Source organism: Salmo trutta, chromosome 1, assembly GCF_901001165.1.
Source record: "Salmo trutta chromosome 1, fSalTru1.1, whole genome shotgun sequence".
Taxonomy (NCBI): domain Eukaryota; kingdom Metazoa; phylum Chordata; class Actinopteri; order Salmoniformes; family Salmonidae; genus Salmo; species Salmo trutta.
In genome coordinates, this window is record NC_042957.1 from 29,330,797 (window position 1) to 29,346,190 (window position 15,394).

General features: G+C 40.5%; 4 protein-coding genes across 4 annotated transcripts; all 4 read left to right on the forward strand.

The window, feature by feature from the left end:
* Positions 1 to 38: 38 nt before the first annotated feature.
* hsdl1 (hydroxysteroid dehydrogenase like 1) lies at positions 39 to 2,262 on the forward strand. Its single transcript, XM_029752171.1, has 4 exons — positions 39 to 485; positions 589 to 1,034; positions 1,278 to 1,487; positions 1,611 to 2,262. Exons 1-4 carry the CDS (start codon positions 266 to 268, stop codon positions 1,680 to 1,682), a joined length of 948 nt encoding a protein of 315 aa, XP_029608031.1. The 5' UTR covers positions 39 to 265; the 3' UTR covers positions 1,683 to 2,262.
* A 625-nt stretch (positions 2,263 to 2,887) lies between these two features.
* On the forward strand, positions 2,888 to 4,836 carry gja11 (gap junction protein, alpha 11). Its single transcript, XM_029752181.1, has 2 exons — positions 2,888 to 2,903; positions 3,746 to 4,836. The coding sequence occupies exon 2, from the start codon at positions 3,767 to 3,769 to the stop codon at positions 4,661 to 4,663; it is 897 nt and encodes a 298-aa protein (XP_029608041.1). The 5' UTR covers positions 2,888 to 2,903; positions 3,746 to 3,766; the 3' UTR covers positions 4,664 to 4,836.
* Positions 4,837 to 5,274: 438 nt separating this feature from the next.
* On the forward strand, positions 5,275 to 8,052 carry LOC115193501 (gap junction Cx32.2 protein). The gene is made up of 2 exons (XM_029752192.1): positions 5,275 to 5,359; positions 6,574 to 8,052. Exon 2 carries the CDS (start codon positions 6,597 to 6,599, stop codon positions 7,479 to 7,481), a length of 885 nt encoding a protein of 294 aa, XP_029608052.1. The 5' UTR covers positions 5,275 to 5,359; positions 6,574 to 6,596; the 3' UTR covers positions 7,482 to 8,052.
* Positions 8,053 to 8,986: 934 nt separating this feature from the next.
* Positions 8,987 to 13,489, forward strand: LOC115193510 (gap junction Cx32.2 protein). Its single transcript, XM_029752203.1, has 2 exons — positions 8,987 to 9,140; positions 12,223 to 13,489. The coding sequence occupies exon 2, from the start codon at positions 12,252 to 12,254 to the stop codon at positions 13,002 to 13,004; it is 753 nt and encodes a 250-aa protein (XP_029608063.1). The 5' UTR covers positions 8,987 to 9,140; positions 12,223 to 12,251; the 3' UTR covers positions 13,005 to 13,489.
* The last annotated feature ends 1,905 nt before the right edge of the window (positions 13,490 to 15,394 follow it).

A 15,394-nucleotide genomic window follows, 5' to 3' on the forward strand; every position in this document is an offset into this window, starting at 1 on the left:
CATGGTCTCCATGTTTACAATCCCTTCCGGGAAAGGATCGTCTGTCAAAAGCCAAACTACCTCAAGATTGCACCTGTCAGAATTGCTATTTATCTAGATGGCATAATACGATACAAAGTTTAACTAAGTATCAAGTAAAGTATATAATCAGAAAAGCGTTAGCTAGCTTATTGAAGTACATAAGTAGTACAGATTGGCTAGGATTGGAAACCATTGTTTGTAGTTTTTTTTAGTTTAGCTAGCTAAATACCAACCCGTGACTGCTATGGCTGCTGTTGACAGTTTTGAGCTTTTGTATAGAGAAATTGCTCGGTCATGCAATTCATGTGTGGAAACCCTAGCCGTTGTGGGTGCTCTGTATACAGCCAGCAAAGCTTTCATCCTCGTGCGGGACTGCTACAGCTTTGTCAGGGTGCATTTCCTTCCTCGACTGATGCCAAGCGTGCGCCTTGGCCGCCGTTTTGGTGAATGGGCTGTCATTTATGGTAAGGTAAATGCAATAGAATAGACAGCGAATAATTCCACAGTTCACATAGAGGGTTTTTATGTTATGGTTCTCATCATGTCTTCTATGCCCATGTATTGCAGGTGCTTCAGAGGCCATAGGGAAAGCCTATGCAGAGGAGCTTGCCAGGCAGGGCATCTGCATCATCCTGATAAGCCAAGATGGTGCCAGTGTCAGTGACACAGCCAAGGCCATATCTGAGACTCACAGAGTGGATACAATGGTGCTTGTGGCAGACTTCAGTCAGGGCCATGCAGCTTGCAAGCCTGTCAAAGACGCTTTGCGGGACAAAGACATAGGCTTTCTGGTTAACTGTGTGGATGACTCCCTTCGCAACTCGCCAAACTTTACTGGTCTGTCTGAAGACCTGTTATGGGACGTAATCAACAGAAATATTGCTGCCACCACACTGATGACGCGCCTGGTTCTACCTGGCATGGTAGAGAGGAGACGTGGAGCAGTAGTGAACATCTCTTCTGGGGCATGTTATAGACCCTCTCCAAGCAAAGCTGCTCTCTCTGCGTCTACGGTCAGATTCTACGCACACACATACACACTATTAGGTGTGTGTGTGTGTGTGTGTGTGTGTGTGTGTGTGTGTGTGTGTGTGTGTGTGTGTGTGTGTGTGTGTGTGTGTGTGTGTGTGTGTGTGTGTGTGTGTGTGTGTGTGAGTGAGACCCTAATGACGTTCATGTTTTTAAATGCGTTGTGGCCTTATCAGCTTACTGTTTTGTTGAACTGAAATGGCTGTGATTCTTCTCTTTTTTCTCAGGCTTACCTTGACAACTTTTCCCGGGCTCTGCACCATGAATATGGTCGTCAGGGAATCTTTGTGCAAAGTCTGGTACCTTTCCAAGTGGCGCCCCATGGAGCATCAGCAGGCGGGTGGCTAATACCGCAGTCAGATGTGTATGCCCGTCATGCCATCTCCACCCTGGGCATCTCACACAGGACCACAGGCTATTGGCCCCATACACTGCAGGTACACAGATCAGTGCTGATTAAAATGGGTCTTGGTAGAGTTGAGGGATAGACATTTAGTAGCCATCGTCCATTTTAAACTATAGACTAACCATGACTCTCTTGTTGGTGTTATCTTTTCCAGTTTCGACTTGTGCAGTCAATGCCAGAATGGATTTGGGTCTTGGGGTCACGTATGCTCACAAGCTCATGCTGAAATGTCTCCAGAAACGGAACTGCAGCCACTGAACTCATGACAACAAAGTTATGCCTAGCTGGTAGTCATACAGTCATCACACAGATGATATCACACTAGTATCATACAGATAATATTACACTAATGAGTGAATTAGTGTGTGTAATGATTGTATCTTGAATTGCATAAAAAATGATATTTATTCATAGTTTATAATAATACTAAAGAATCTCCAGGAGTGTAGTGCCCAAATTATGTTGATGACGTCCGTGAAATGCACAGATATGGGAGGTGATGGAGATATTCTTTGCAGTGATTTGAGGTTTATTTGACCAACTGTGATCATTGAGGTGTTTAACTGGCATTCCTATGTAAAGAGTTGTTTTGATACAACGGACAGTATACTTGAGAATAGATTTTGAAATGGGTTATTTTTTATTTAGTGATGTGCTGTGATTATAATTATTGGCGATATGATTTGCAGAAACAACTTGCGTGCTTGTGAATTACTTTTCATGTAGTCTATGCTTGGTGAATATGCATATGTTATACATTTTTTATTATGCTATGCATCTCAATAAAGATGGTCCTTACTAGATAACTATTTGTTGATGTACTTGATCAGGGTTTCATTTTTGAACATAACATATCTATGTGTTTAACAACAAAGACAAGATAGTTTTGTAAATCATTTTTATTTAAAAAGACCAACCATCTTGACATATGGAATATTATTTTGAAAAAATGTGGTCAGTCATTGTCTGTAATCCTCACAAGGACATGTGAAGCAAAGTCTGCTGTTAAAACCAAAACAATTGATGGAACAATTGGAAAGTAACAACTGACAAAGAAATGGCAAAATGTCTAAGTATTAGACACATAAAATGCATATTGTGTATAAATATCAATATTTGGTCTGTAGTCAATTAAATTTTGTTGCAGGTTGGCAGTGTCTCACTTTTGTTTTTTTAAGCTTAATTTCTCGGATATTAGCATACCCTGCCTCTATGTTTGGTATAGCCATACAGTAGATATCATATGAACCTAAATTATCATTTTATGGTTTGACCTTGGGCAACAACACTACCACAGGTCATTGAATGGTGTCATGACTAAGAGGTGGGATATGTAGTCTTTGTTGTGGTTTGGATGGTGCCTCCATAAGAGGGGAAGGTTGAGAAGATTCTCGGCTTCACTCTGACATCACCCTCCTGAGAGACTGAGCACAAGTCTTGTCCGTTGGTAAGTTGAAAAAGCAAGCAATTCACTTATAATCATTACATAATCAAATACCAGGTTTGTGCAAATTGCATTCATGACATTAGAAAGTGAGATGTAATGGTCTCTTCTTTTATTACGAAAATGCAAGGGTCTCTTAAAATAGTTAAGTACATTGCGTCTGATTAGTTGTTGGTAATACCATACTAGACAGTCATAATGCATAGACAGTGAGGTTAATCAATTGAAATTTACATTAAAGGGATATTTTATAAGGGTGCATGAGATTTGCTGACCATGACTAAAAAGTAATGACAGCCTATAATTATAGTATTTATAACATACCTGTTTAACAATAATTAGACTGCGCGTACATCTTTGATGAAAAACTATCTGCAGTGAGAGGTTTTTCCTCAGAAAACATTGATAGGCAAAGATTCAATTTTGAGTCTGCGTTCAATAAATGACCCTGAATTAAATTGCGGCACAGGAAACTGTAATGGAAAGGCAGGAAATAATTGGAATGTCTTCTTGTGCCTTCTGAATAAAGCAATCAATGTTTGGGGGTTTAACAAGGTCGGGTCCTTGGTTCCCACCAGATTGGAAAGGTCTGTTGTTGTAATGGCTCCTGATATCTGGGCCTCATTGGCCTTCACTTATCAATGTACTCAATGGTTCAAATTAACCGATAAAGAAGGTCCTTGATTGACGACTCATTGGTACATTTTAATTAGTACTGTTTAATTCATGCTGTTATGAGATCTATTCATTCTCTAAAACATTGCTTAAAACATTAAATACATTTTACTGTTGTAGTCGCAACAGTAATCGACCATGTGATAAATCAATTCTATGTTTTTCCACAGCAAACTGTCTAACTGATCAAAATGGGTGAATGGGACTTGCTGGGCCGGCTGCTGGACAAAGTGCAGTCCCACTCCACGGTCATAGGGAAGATCTGGCTAACTGTCCTGTTTGTCTTCAGGATCCTGGTCCTTGGGGCCGGGGCAGAGAAGGTGTGGGGGGACGAGCAGTCAGACTTCGTCTGTAACACAGACCAGCCTGGATGTGAGAACGTCTGTTATGACCACGCCTTCCCCATCTCACACGTCCGTTTCTGGGTGCTTCAGATCATCTCTGTTTCCAGCCCAACCCTAGTGTACCTGGGCCATGTCCTCCACATCATCCACGTAGAGAAGAAAGTCAGGGAGAAGATGAAGAAGCAAGCACAGGATGAGCAAGCCAATAACTTCCTGAAGAAGGGCTACAAAGTCCCCAAGTACAGCAACGACAATGGAAAGATTAACCTGCGTGGCCGTCTATTACGCAGTTACGTACTGCACGTACTGGTGAAGATCATTCTAGAGGTGGGGTTCATTGTGGGACAGTACTACCTGTATGGCTTCACCCTCCAGGCCCGCTTTATCTGCGTTCGCTTCCCCTGCCCTCACAAGGTGGACTGCTTCCTGTCCAGACCCACAGAGAAAACCGTCTTCATCTGGTTTATGCTGGTTGTAGCCTGTGTGTCTCTACTCCTCAACCTCATTGAGCTCTTTTACCTGTTTGTCAAATTGGTCAAAGAGTGTCTGGACAGAAGGCAGGACTACACGGTGACCCCGGTCACCCCTGTCCTGGAGAGGAAGGCCTTTGAGAACAAAGACCAGATGATCCAGAACTGGGTCAATCTGGAGTTGGAGCTGCAGGGGAGGAAGCTAGGCAGTGGGGTGACGAAAAGTGTGGCTTCTGAGGAAAACACTGCTAACATGGGGGAGGTCCACATCTAAGGTGTCAGCTTTTGAACATATTATTTTTCACACAACCTGCTTGTTTGTTGACTCAATGATTCGCATGCCAGTCTACAGCCATACATATTTCTCCTAAATATTAAATTACATATTGATCATGTTTTTATGTGATAAAGGATTCATGTTTGAGCTTGTACCACAGACAAATATTTTTAATATAAATATGTTTCTTTAAATTAGATGCATTTCTTAATTTTCTAAATATTTCTTTGCGATTTGTATTATTGGTTGTGACATTGCATGTATAAGTAGATGTCATTCATATAACACAATAATCTTGATTTAATAAATTATTATTTTATAAGGAAATTATTCTGGCTGGTATTGTGTTTGGTTTGAATGTTTCGGACACCATGATACCTATTTTAGGAACAACTCTGGGCTCTGTGTTATCAATTCATTACAAGACAAAATTGTTTATTTAGATGTGTTCCTGTTAAGACTGTTGAGTGCATGCTTCTTATTGTTGTGGGTATGTATCTTTCTGTCAGTCATTATATATGGCCCTTCCTGTCAGTCCTGTACAGGTTAACTTTTAAAATGGCATTTGCTGATTATGACAACGTGACAGGGAACCTGACGCAATTCTTACCACCATCCTCCAAAACTCAAGGTTCAACTCATGTTAGCAATCAGTTGGTCTTAGAGGTATATTCTCCATAGAGTCAGGACCAGGTAGGAAGCAACTTCTTTCTCCTCACTTCACATTTTCCTATCCTTTGAGTCATTAAAAAAAACAAACAAGTAATAGTTTGTTCTGTAATTCTTTTGGATCGAATGAATTTTTACTGAAGTTATTATAGACTGTTCAGTACGTAAGGTGTTTGGGGTGTACTGACTACCATGCAATATCATAAAATATGAACATATTATTAATAGTAAATAAGGCATACATCAACTTTTCCTCATTATCAATACATACTAGACATGAACTATGATCTAGCCTGTCGTGCTTTTTGTTGCTCTTCATTATGTGACTAACTGCTTACATTTTAAGTTTTTTTTTGAACGAGGGTTATCTTTCAATACAGAAGGGTTATTACATACAATGTTGTAATATATATATATATATATATATATATATATATATATATATATATATATATATATTTTTTTTTATATTGTCTTTATTTTTATTTTTTTTTCACCTTTATTTAACCAGGTAGGCAAGTTGAGAACAAGTTCTCATTTACAATTGCGACCTGGCCAAGATAAAGCAAAGCAGTTCGACAACATACAACAACACAGAGTTACACATGGAGTAAAACAAACATACAGTCAATAATACAGTAGAAAAATATGTCTATATACAAAGTGAGCAAAATAGGTGAGATAAGGGAGGTGAAGGCAAAAAAAGGCCATGGTGGCAAAGTAAATACAAAATAGCAAGTAAAACACTGGAATGGTAGATTTGTAGTAGAAGAAAGTGCAAAGTAGAAATAGAAATAATGGGGTGCAAAGGAGCAAAATAAAAAAATACAAAAAATACAGTAGGGGAAGAGGTAGTTGTTTGGGCTAAATTATAGATGGGCTATGTACAGGTGCAGTGATCTGTGAGCTGCTCTGACAGCTGGTGCTTAAAGCTAGTGAGGGAGATGTGTTTCCAGTTTCAGAGATTTTTGTAGTTCGTTCCAGTCATTGGCAGCAGAGAACTGGAAGGAAATACGGCCAAAGGAGGAATTGGCTTTGGGGGTGACCAGAGAGTCTTAATGATAGAGGGATATCAGTTTTAGGAACTTGGTCTTGATGCTGTTGAGTGCGTGCCCCAAAAATCAAATGAATGATTAAGGATAAAAAGAGAAGTGGAAAACATTGACAACTTGACTCATTGATAAGATGGGCCTTCTACTGTCAAATTAATTAACTGGTTATTTTCTTCTCTTCTTCAGAAAGCCATTGAACATCAGCAAACATGGGAGACTGGAGTTTTCTTTCCACGTTACTGGACAAGGTGCAGTCCCACTCAACGGTCATTGGAAAGATATGGATGAGTGTCCTGTTCCTGTTCAGAATCATGGTTCTGGGTGCTGGAGCGGAGAGCGTGTGGGGCGATGAACAATCTGATTTCATATGCAATACGCAACAACCTGGTTGTAAAAATGTCTGCTATGACTGGATCTTCCCCATATCACACATCCGTTTCTGGGTCATGCAGATCATCTTCATCTCCACTCCAACTCTTCTGTACCTGGGCCATGCCATGCATGTCATCAGCCAGGAGAACAAGCTAAGAGTCATACTGCACAACCAAGAAGATAATGGCATGTTGAAGAAGCCCAAATACACAGATGAAGCAGGGAAGGTCAGAATTAGGGGAGATTTGTTGGGCAGTTACATGACCCAGCTATTCTTTAAGATCCTTCTAGAGACCGCTTTTATTGTGGGCCAGTACTACCTGTATGGGTTTGTCATGGTCCCCATGTTCCCTTGCTCCAAATCTCCCTGTCCCTTTACTGTAGAATGCTACATGTCCCGTCCCACAGAGAAGACCATATTCATCATCTTCATGCTGGTGGTGGCCTGTGTGTCTCTGGCTCTGAACGTGATTGAGGTTTTCTATCTGCTTTACACAAGAGTGAGATGTGGCGGCTCCAAGGGGCGCACTCATCACACTACCTCAGCAGCGAACCCTGCCTCCCTCCGCTCCCATAGGTGGTCTGGTCGCGTGGATACTGAGATGGACCCACTGAGACAGAACAAGATGAACCTGGAGTTTGAGAGTGGCCAGAGTTTAGGGGGTAGTCTGGATGGAGCCACACAAGAGAAAAGGTTGCTAGGTGACCCCAAAAACACTTGAAAGTTAATTAGCCATGATTGTACACTACCTGTTTTGCTTGCTTATGTTTATTGATTTAAACGCAGTGCACTAGTAGTTAGTGTATTTTATGTATTGATGTTGAATGTTTACTGTTCAATTGTGAACTACTACAAAATGAAATGTTACCCCTAAATGCCAATACACCTTGATATCTGTGAAATAGAAATGTAATTCAGTTATAATATCCCAATGGTATGTTCTATGTAACATTTTCTGTCATAGGAAGCTTTGGGATTTTGGAAATCTATTTCCCCAGTCAGATTAATTTGTGGATACTATTTCTATCTCTCCGTGTCCAGTATGAAGGAAGTTAGAGGTAGTTTAGTGAGCCCATGCTAACTAGTGTTAGCACAATGACTGGGAGTCTATGGTATCTGCTAGCATTGAGAAGTTGATAAAGGGCCCCATTACTAAAAAATCCCTACCACCTGGGGTCTTGAAATTATTTGTATATTGCCTGATGAATGTTAACAACCGAGATATTGTCTATCCTACAATACAATCTAGATATGCAGTGTTTATTTTTTTAAATTACTAAATAAAATATATTGTAAAAAAAAATGTTTTAAATGTTTGTATTAATGGTGGTTGCATGAACCTTAGAGACTGAAAACTCATCAAACAATCACTGAAACATGTTACAATAATACACATGAAGGAATAGTTGAGTCTCTTTGGACAGCATTTATAGAAATATTGCTTTTAAATGAACATCACTGAAGAATAAGATCTTAATTTGATCACTAGTTTCTTGCTATAGTGTATTTAAGGTTTATCAACACCTACAAAAATCCATTAATTATAATTATAACCTAATAATTCACATTTCCTGTTGCTTCAGGATTATTTTCCTGCTGTAGCAAACTGGCTCAAATTAAGATCCTACATCTGTATGTCTCCCAACTCTCAAAATAAAGTGGCTTATTATTATACCAGAACTTTGTCAAAATACCAATCCAGACAAATGTTCTAGGAGTGCTAGACTGTGTACTCTGCATATGAAAATATTGCTATAGGCATAACTTGAAAATAAGGAATGGCACATCCTTCAACCCTCACAATAAAGGGGCTTATAGCTATAGTATAATAAAATAAGTATCCTTATTTTTTGCCAGCACTCTATTAATGTCAATCGTGGCACATATTCTGAGAGAGCATTGTCAACAACAAAAATACAATTTCATACAGTATACTCTGAAAACTATCCAAAGAAATCCCCCCCCCCCCCAAAAAAAATATTGATTTAAGATTTCATGAACTTATATTACCCTTTGCCTACCTAGACCTAGACCACCCACATTTTCAATGAGAAATCATTAGCAAAGTCTATGGCTTAGATTACAATGCAATTTCATGGTTATTACTGACTCATTTGGAAATACAAAATGACTCAACGTTAAAATGTACCTTATCGTTGTTTTGCCAATTATTAACTTGTACAATCATTCCCAGGAACACATAATTCTAAACAGCAGATGTATCATTTCCATTCACAACGTGTCAGCTCGCACGACAAGACAATTGTGTAATTCGACAAAACTAAAGTTCAAGGTAAACTAGTAGCAGTACGTAGCATTTCAACATTTGCCACTACAACTGCTGGGTGTTGTGTTCTGCCCAGAAGGTGTCTGTTTAAAGGTAAGACATATTTAATGAACTATTTTGTTGTTTTCACTTTACATGAAAACACATAAGAATGCAAATCTAATATCACTAAAACCAAAATGATTTATGGATAAGCTTGAACCATTGTTAGATGGACAACCTTGGCTTAAACATATCTTTAACCTACAAACAAAAGTTTGAGTTTTTATTTAAATATAGATTTTGTGGTATTTGGGACATTTTACACTTACATACTTTGGGCATATCATAAAAATAAATTGAAATAATTTGTAAAAAAAATGATACTCAAAACAGAATGTTCAGTCAGGCCCATAATTACTGGCACCCTTGATAAAGATGAGCAAAAAAGGGAGTATAAAATACTGAGCTATATTGTATGCTCAAACAAATATAGAAATTATTTTATACTATTACAATTGCTCAGAGAAAGAGATATACAGTAGTTTAGAGATTTAGATTAGAGATCACATTGGGAGGTATCTTAGACCATTACTGCATTCAGAATCCAGATCCTTGATATCCTTCGTCTGTGCTTTTGGAATCCCCTCTTCAATTCAAACCACAGCTTTTCAATGGGGTTCAAGTCCAGAGACTGAGATTATTTTGTTGTCAATTAACCATTTCTCTGTGGATTTTGATGTTTGCTTGAGGTTATTGTCTTGCTGGAAGATGCACTTTTGTCTGTTTTAGCCTCCTTGCAGAGGCAACCAGGTCTAAAATGTCCTGGTACTGGGTTCATGATGCGTATGACCTTAACAATGGCCCCAGGACCAGTGGAAGCAAAATAGCCCCATAACATCAAATATGTTAGTGATGGATCTTTGATGTTATGGAGCTATTTTGCCTTCCACTTGTCCTTGGGCCCTTTACCAAGTACCAGGACATGTTTAGTGCCATTATCCTCACAAGATGAGGTATTGAAAGGTATTGAAAACAGGGTTGCCAGTCATTTTGACCAGAATCTTTTTTAGATTTTTTAAATGACTGAGCAATTTTTTTTTTTTTATCTCTGAGCAATTCTATTAGCATAAAATAATATTACAATAAACTGTAGCTTAGATTTGTATTATTTATTTTATAGTGTGTATTTATCAAGGGTGCCAATAATGTTGGATCTGGTGTAATGTACTGCATATATAAAAAACATTATATACACTGCTCAAAAAAATAAAGGGAACACTTAAACAACACAATGTAACTCCAAGTCAATCACACTTCTGTGAAATTAAACTGTCCACTTAGGAAGCAACACTGATTGACAATAAATTTCACATGCTGTTGTGCAAATGGAATAGACAACAGGTGGAAATTATAGGCAATTAGCAAGACACCCCCAATAAAGGAGTGGTTCTGCAGGTGGGGACCACAGACCACTTCTCAGTTCCTATGCTTCCTGGCTGATGTTTTGGTCACTTTTGAATGCTGGCGGTGCTTTCACTCTAGTGGTAGCATGAGACGGAGTCTACAACCCACACAAGTGGCTCAGGTAGTGCAGCTCATCCAGGATGGCACATCAATGCGAGCTGTGGCAAGAAGGTTTGCTGTGTCTGTCAGCGTAGTGTCCAGAGCATGGAGGCCCTACCAGGAGACAAGCCAGTACATCAGGAGACGTGGAGGAGGCCGTAGGAGGGCAACAACCCAGCAGCAGGACCGCTACCTCCGCCTTTGTGCAAGGAGGAGCAGGAGGAGCACTGCCAGAGCCCTGCAAAATGACCTCCAGCAGGCCACAAATGTGCATGTGTCTGCTCAAACGGTCAGAAACAGACTCCATGAGGGTGGTATGAGGGCCCGACGTCCACAGGTGGGGGTTGTGCTTACAGCCCAACACTGTGCAAGACGTTTGGCATTTGCCAGAGAACACCACGATTGGCAAATTCGCCACTGGCGCCCTGTGCTCTTCACAGATGAAAGCAGGTTCACACTGAGCACGTGACAGACGTGACAGAGTCTGGAGACGCCGTGGAGAACGTTCTGCTGCCTGCAACATCCTCCAGCATGACCGGTTTGGCGGTGGGTCAGTCATGGTGTGGGGTGGCATTTCTTTGGGGGGCCGAACAGCCCTCCATGTGCTCACCAGAGATAGCCTGACTGCCATTAGGTACCGAGATGAGATCCTCAGACCCCTTGTGAGACCATATGCTGGTGCGGTTGGCCCTGGGTTCCTCCTAATGCAAGACAATGCTAGACCTCATGTGGCTGGAGTGTGTCAGCAGTTCCTGCAAGAGGAAGGCATTGATGCTATGGACTGGCCCGCCCGTTCCCCAGACCTGAATCCAATTGAGCACATCTGGGACATTATGTCTCGCTCCATCCACCAACGCCACGTTGCACCACAGACTGTCCAGGAGTTGGCGGATGCTTTAGTCCAGGTCTGGGAGGAGATCCCTCAGGAGACCATCCGCCATCTCATCAAGAGCATGCCCAGGCATTGTAGGGAGGTCATACAGGCACGTGGAGGCCACACACACTACTGAGCCTCATTTTGACTTGTTTTAAGGACATTACATCAAAGTTGGATCAGCCTGTAGTGTGGTTTTCCACTTTAATTTTGAGTGTGACTCCAAATCCAGACCTCCATGGGTTGATAAATTGGATTTCCATTGATTATTTTTGCGTGATTTTGTTGTCAGCACATTCAACTATGTAAAGAAAAAAGTATTTAATAAGATTTTTTATTTCATTCAGATCTAGGATGTGTTGTTTAAGTGTTCCCTTTATTTTTTTGAGCAGTATATTTGGTTATTGAAAAAAAACTGAATTATAATGTCTGATGCTAAAATATTATAGATCAGATTTTGACTCAGAATACAGTTAATCTCTTGATAACAGACAGCATGTGAAATCTCTCCAGTCAGGCAATGTGTTTTATAGCTTACTTTACTCAAAGAAATAGCCTTAATATCCCATAAACAGCTTGTGTTCTTCTCTCCGTAACACAGACCGCTCTCTGTTCATCTACTCTGGGATTTTTTTTACCCATTTAATCCTTTTTCATTCAATCTCATCATAGATTTCCAATCATTTGTCAGAATGTTGCCAATAGTGTAACTCAACCTTTCGCTTTGTTTTACCAAACGTATTTGTTTTTTCCCAGCTTCTTTCTAGCCAGAGGTATCAGCAAAAATGGGAGAGTGGGGATTCCTGTCATCACTGCTGGGCAAGGTGCAGTCGCACTTCACGGTCATTGGAAAGGTTTGGATGACCGTCCTGTTTATCTTCAGGATCATGGTCCTCGGAGCAGGGGCGGAGAAGGTGTGGGGCGATGAGCAGTCCAATATGATTTGCAATACCAAACAGCCCGGCTGTAAGAACGTGTGCTACGACCACGCCTTCCCCATCTCCCACATCCGCTTCTGGGTCCTTCAGATCATCTTCGTCTCCACCCCAACGTTGGTGTACCTGGGACATGTCATGCACGTCATCCACAAGGAGAACAAACTGAGGCAATGGCTGAGTCAGGCAGGCAATGAGATGGGGAAAATGCCTAAGTATTCTGATGAGAAGGGTCATGTCAAAATCAAAGGTGAATTGCTGGCTAGTTACACAGTCAATATATTGTTCAGGATTCTGCTTGAGATAGCGTTTATAGTGGGTCAGTATTACTTGTATGGGTTTATTCTGGAACCCAAGATTGAATGCAGCAGAGCTCCCTGTCCGTTCACTGTAGAATGCTTCATGTCACGACCAACAGAGAAGACCATCTTCATCATCTTTATGCTGGTGGTGGCGTGTGTATCTCTGCTGCTGAATGTGGTGGAGATATTTTATCTGATCTGCTCTACGTGTGGCTCTGGCTCAAGAAGACGAGCCAAACAAGTCCCAGCCATCGCAATGCACAGCTGTCTGGATGGAGGCAGCACTGCCCGAAATCATTGATCACCACTCAGCTATTCAGTGGCAGAGAAAGGATGACACTGAAACTGTTCAGTCCTAAAATAATGCAGTGTCTAAAAAATATTGTTAGGCTTGGCTTGATTCTATAAGTATGGGTTAATACAATGCAGTACGTGTAACAGGACCAACACTTTGAGCTTTGATTTATTGTCCTCTGGTTAACCAAGCCAAACATGTTGTATTTGTTCATGGTGTGCACTAGAAGGAAATCAAATGGATTGCAACCTAATTTTCAGCAGTCTTGTCGCTCCTCAGTGAGATGGTCATCGAATTGGCTTTTTGTGATCATGTATGAATCTTAATATAATGTGATTCATCATACATTGTTTGGGTTATTGAAACCACACTGACCTAAAGTGACCAAAACATAATCCAGAAAATATTTGTGACTTTCAATATTTGTAAATATGTCAGTTTGATTTTTGTATTTATTTTATGTGCTTGTAAATAAAATGTAAAAAATGTGAGCTTTGCCTAGAGTGTATTTTATGTTATAAGATGAGGAAAACATTTAAATAACTATAAACAGGCGACTGGTGTGATGTTTTATACCATCATATTTTATTCTGTCAATATACTGTATGTACAGCATATAAAAAAGTAAATCGCGCAGCAAAACTAGACTATGATGTGTAAACTGTATCAGTGATTTGAATGACTAAGACCAAAATACAAGCCGTAAATATAGCATTGTCTTCTTCGGTCAAGAGGTGCAACAAAATCTTCATGGTAATAATGGACTATAGTAAATGTGTGTGCAATGAGGCTGTAGACTACACGCTGTATGTATATCTGCAGGAATGTACAGTATATTGCAAGTCAATTATGGGTTAATTTTATGAGACGCAAGTATAAGTACCTCATCTGTTAGATTTTCAATACAAGTGAATCATCTACTGTCTGTACTACTCAGTGAAAGTTTGCTTGAGAGTCGGGAGATGACACGGAAACCGGCCACTAGGGGCAACAGTGAGCGCTGTTACCTTCAAGTAGATTTCGGATTTGCAAGGGCATTGGGGATGGTGGATCGGCGTATACATCTGCCTTTGATTCCAAAGGTTACAAGTTGAAATCCAGCGATAGAAAGATGTTTTTGAGATTTTTGTTTTAAGCCTATCCCTAACCTTAACCCGTACCTTAACCATTCGGAGTTAATGCCTAAACTTAACATTAAACACTTAATAAATGTTACATTTTCAACAACTTCAATATTTGACATTTGAGAAACATGGACGAACGTTTAATTCTAACGGGGGACTGTGAGAGCTAGTTGCATAAAGCACAATGAACTCCAGATTAATCTTGGACACCTGATGTGTTGCACGGGTAAATCTACTCAAACTCTGAATTACACAATAATTCATAATTGTTAACAAAAAGAACTAGCGATACAAAGACAGGGCACATAGCGTTGAACTTGAGGGTGCTACTAGGATTAAAGACGATGATGCAAATAAGTTACTGGGTCATACCATGATACAGGAATAGATCTCAATAAATACTGGGAATAAATTAAAACCGTGATAGGATCGGAGGCTCTGAATGCACACTTTAAATAACCCTGCCGGCCTGTACATGAGGCTGCCTCTCAACAAACCTGCCGCTCAAGCTCAGTAGCTTAATGTGACGCACACAAATATGTATGGTCATATTGTTGATGTTTTATTTAGTTTGCTATTTTATTTTTTGCTCCCCTCTATCGTGTACCTGGGCCCCTAGTCCCGTGTCGCAGGCATCCGGGGGGAAAAAAGCAGTTTTGTGTTTGTCTTTCTCTGCCACAAATCAAATCAAATCAAATTTATTTATATAGCCCTTCGTACATCAGCTGATATCTCAAAGTGCTGTACAGAAACCCAGCCTAAAACCCCAAACAGCAAGCAATGCATATGAAAGAAGCACGGTGGCTAGGAAAAACTCCCTAGGAAAAACTCCCTAGAAAGGCCAAAAACCTAGGAAGAAACCTAGAGAGGAACCAGGCTATGAGGGGTGGCCAGTCCTCTTCTGGCTGTGCCGGGTGGATATTATAACAGAACATGGTCAAGATGTTAAAATGTTTATAAATGACCAGCATGGTCAAATAATAATAATCACAGTAGTTGTCGAGGGTGCAACAAGCACGTCCGGTGAACAGGTCAGGGTTCCATAGCCGCAGGCAGAACAGTTGAAACTGGAGCAGCAGCATGGCCAGGTGGACTGGGGACAGCAAGGAGTCATCATGCCAGGTAGTCCTGAGGCATGGTCCTAGGGCTCAGGTCCTCCGAGAGAAAGAAAGAAACAGAGAATTAGAGAGAGCATATTTAAATTCACACAGGACACCGGATAAGACAAGAGAAATACTCCAGATGTAACAGACTGACCCTAGCCCCCCGACA

What these genes read in the sequence shown, in the direction of transcription:
- hsdl1 (XM_029752171.1), top strand. Translation starts at nt 266, where the DNA reads ATGGCTGCTGTTGACAGTTTTGAGCTTTTGTATAGAGAAATTGCTCGG. An exon ending in CTGCTCTCTCTGCGTCTACG is followed by an intron (nt 1,035 to 1,277) that starts GTCAGATTCTAC and finishes CTTTTTTCTCAG; the next exon opens with GCTTACCTTGACAACTTTTC. An exon ending in ATTGGCCCCATACACTGCAG is followed by an intron (nt 1,488 to 1,610) that starts GTACACAGATCA and finishes TATCTTTTCCAG; the next exon opens with TTTCGACTTGTGCAGTCAAT.
- gja11 (XM_029752181.1), top strand. Translation starts at nt 3,767, where the DNA reads ATGGGTGAATGGGACTTGCTGGGCCGGCTGCTGGACAAAGTGCAGTCC.
- LOC115193501 (XM_029752192.1), top strand. Translation starts at nt 6,597, where the DNA reads ATGGGAGACTGGAGTTTTCTTTCCACGTTACTGGACAAGGTGCAGTCC.
- LOC115193510 (XM_029752203.1), top strand. Translation starts at nt 12,252, where the DNA reads ATGGGAGAGTGGGGATTCCTGTCATCACTGCTGGGCAAGGTGCAGTCG.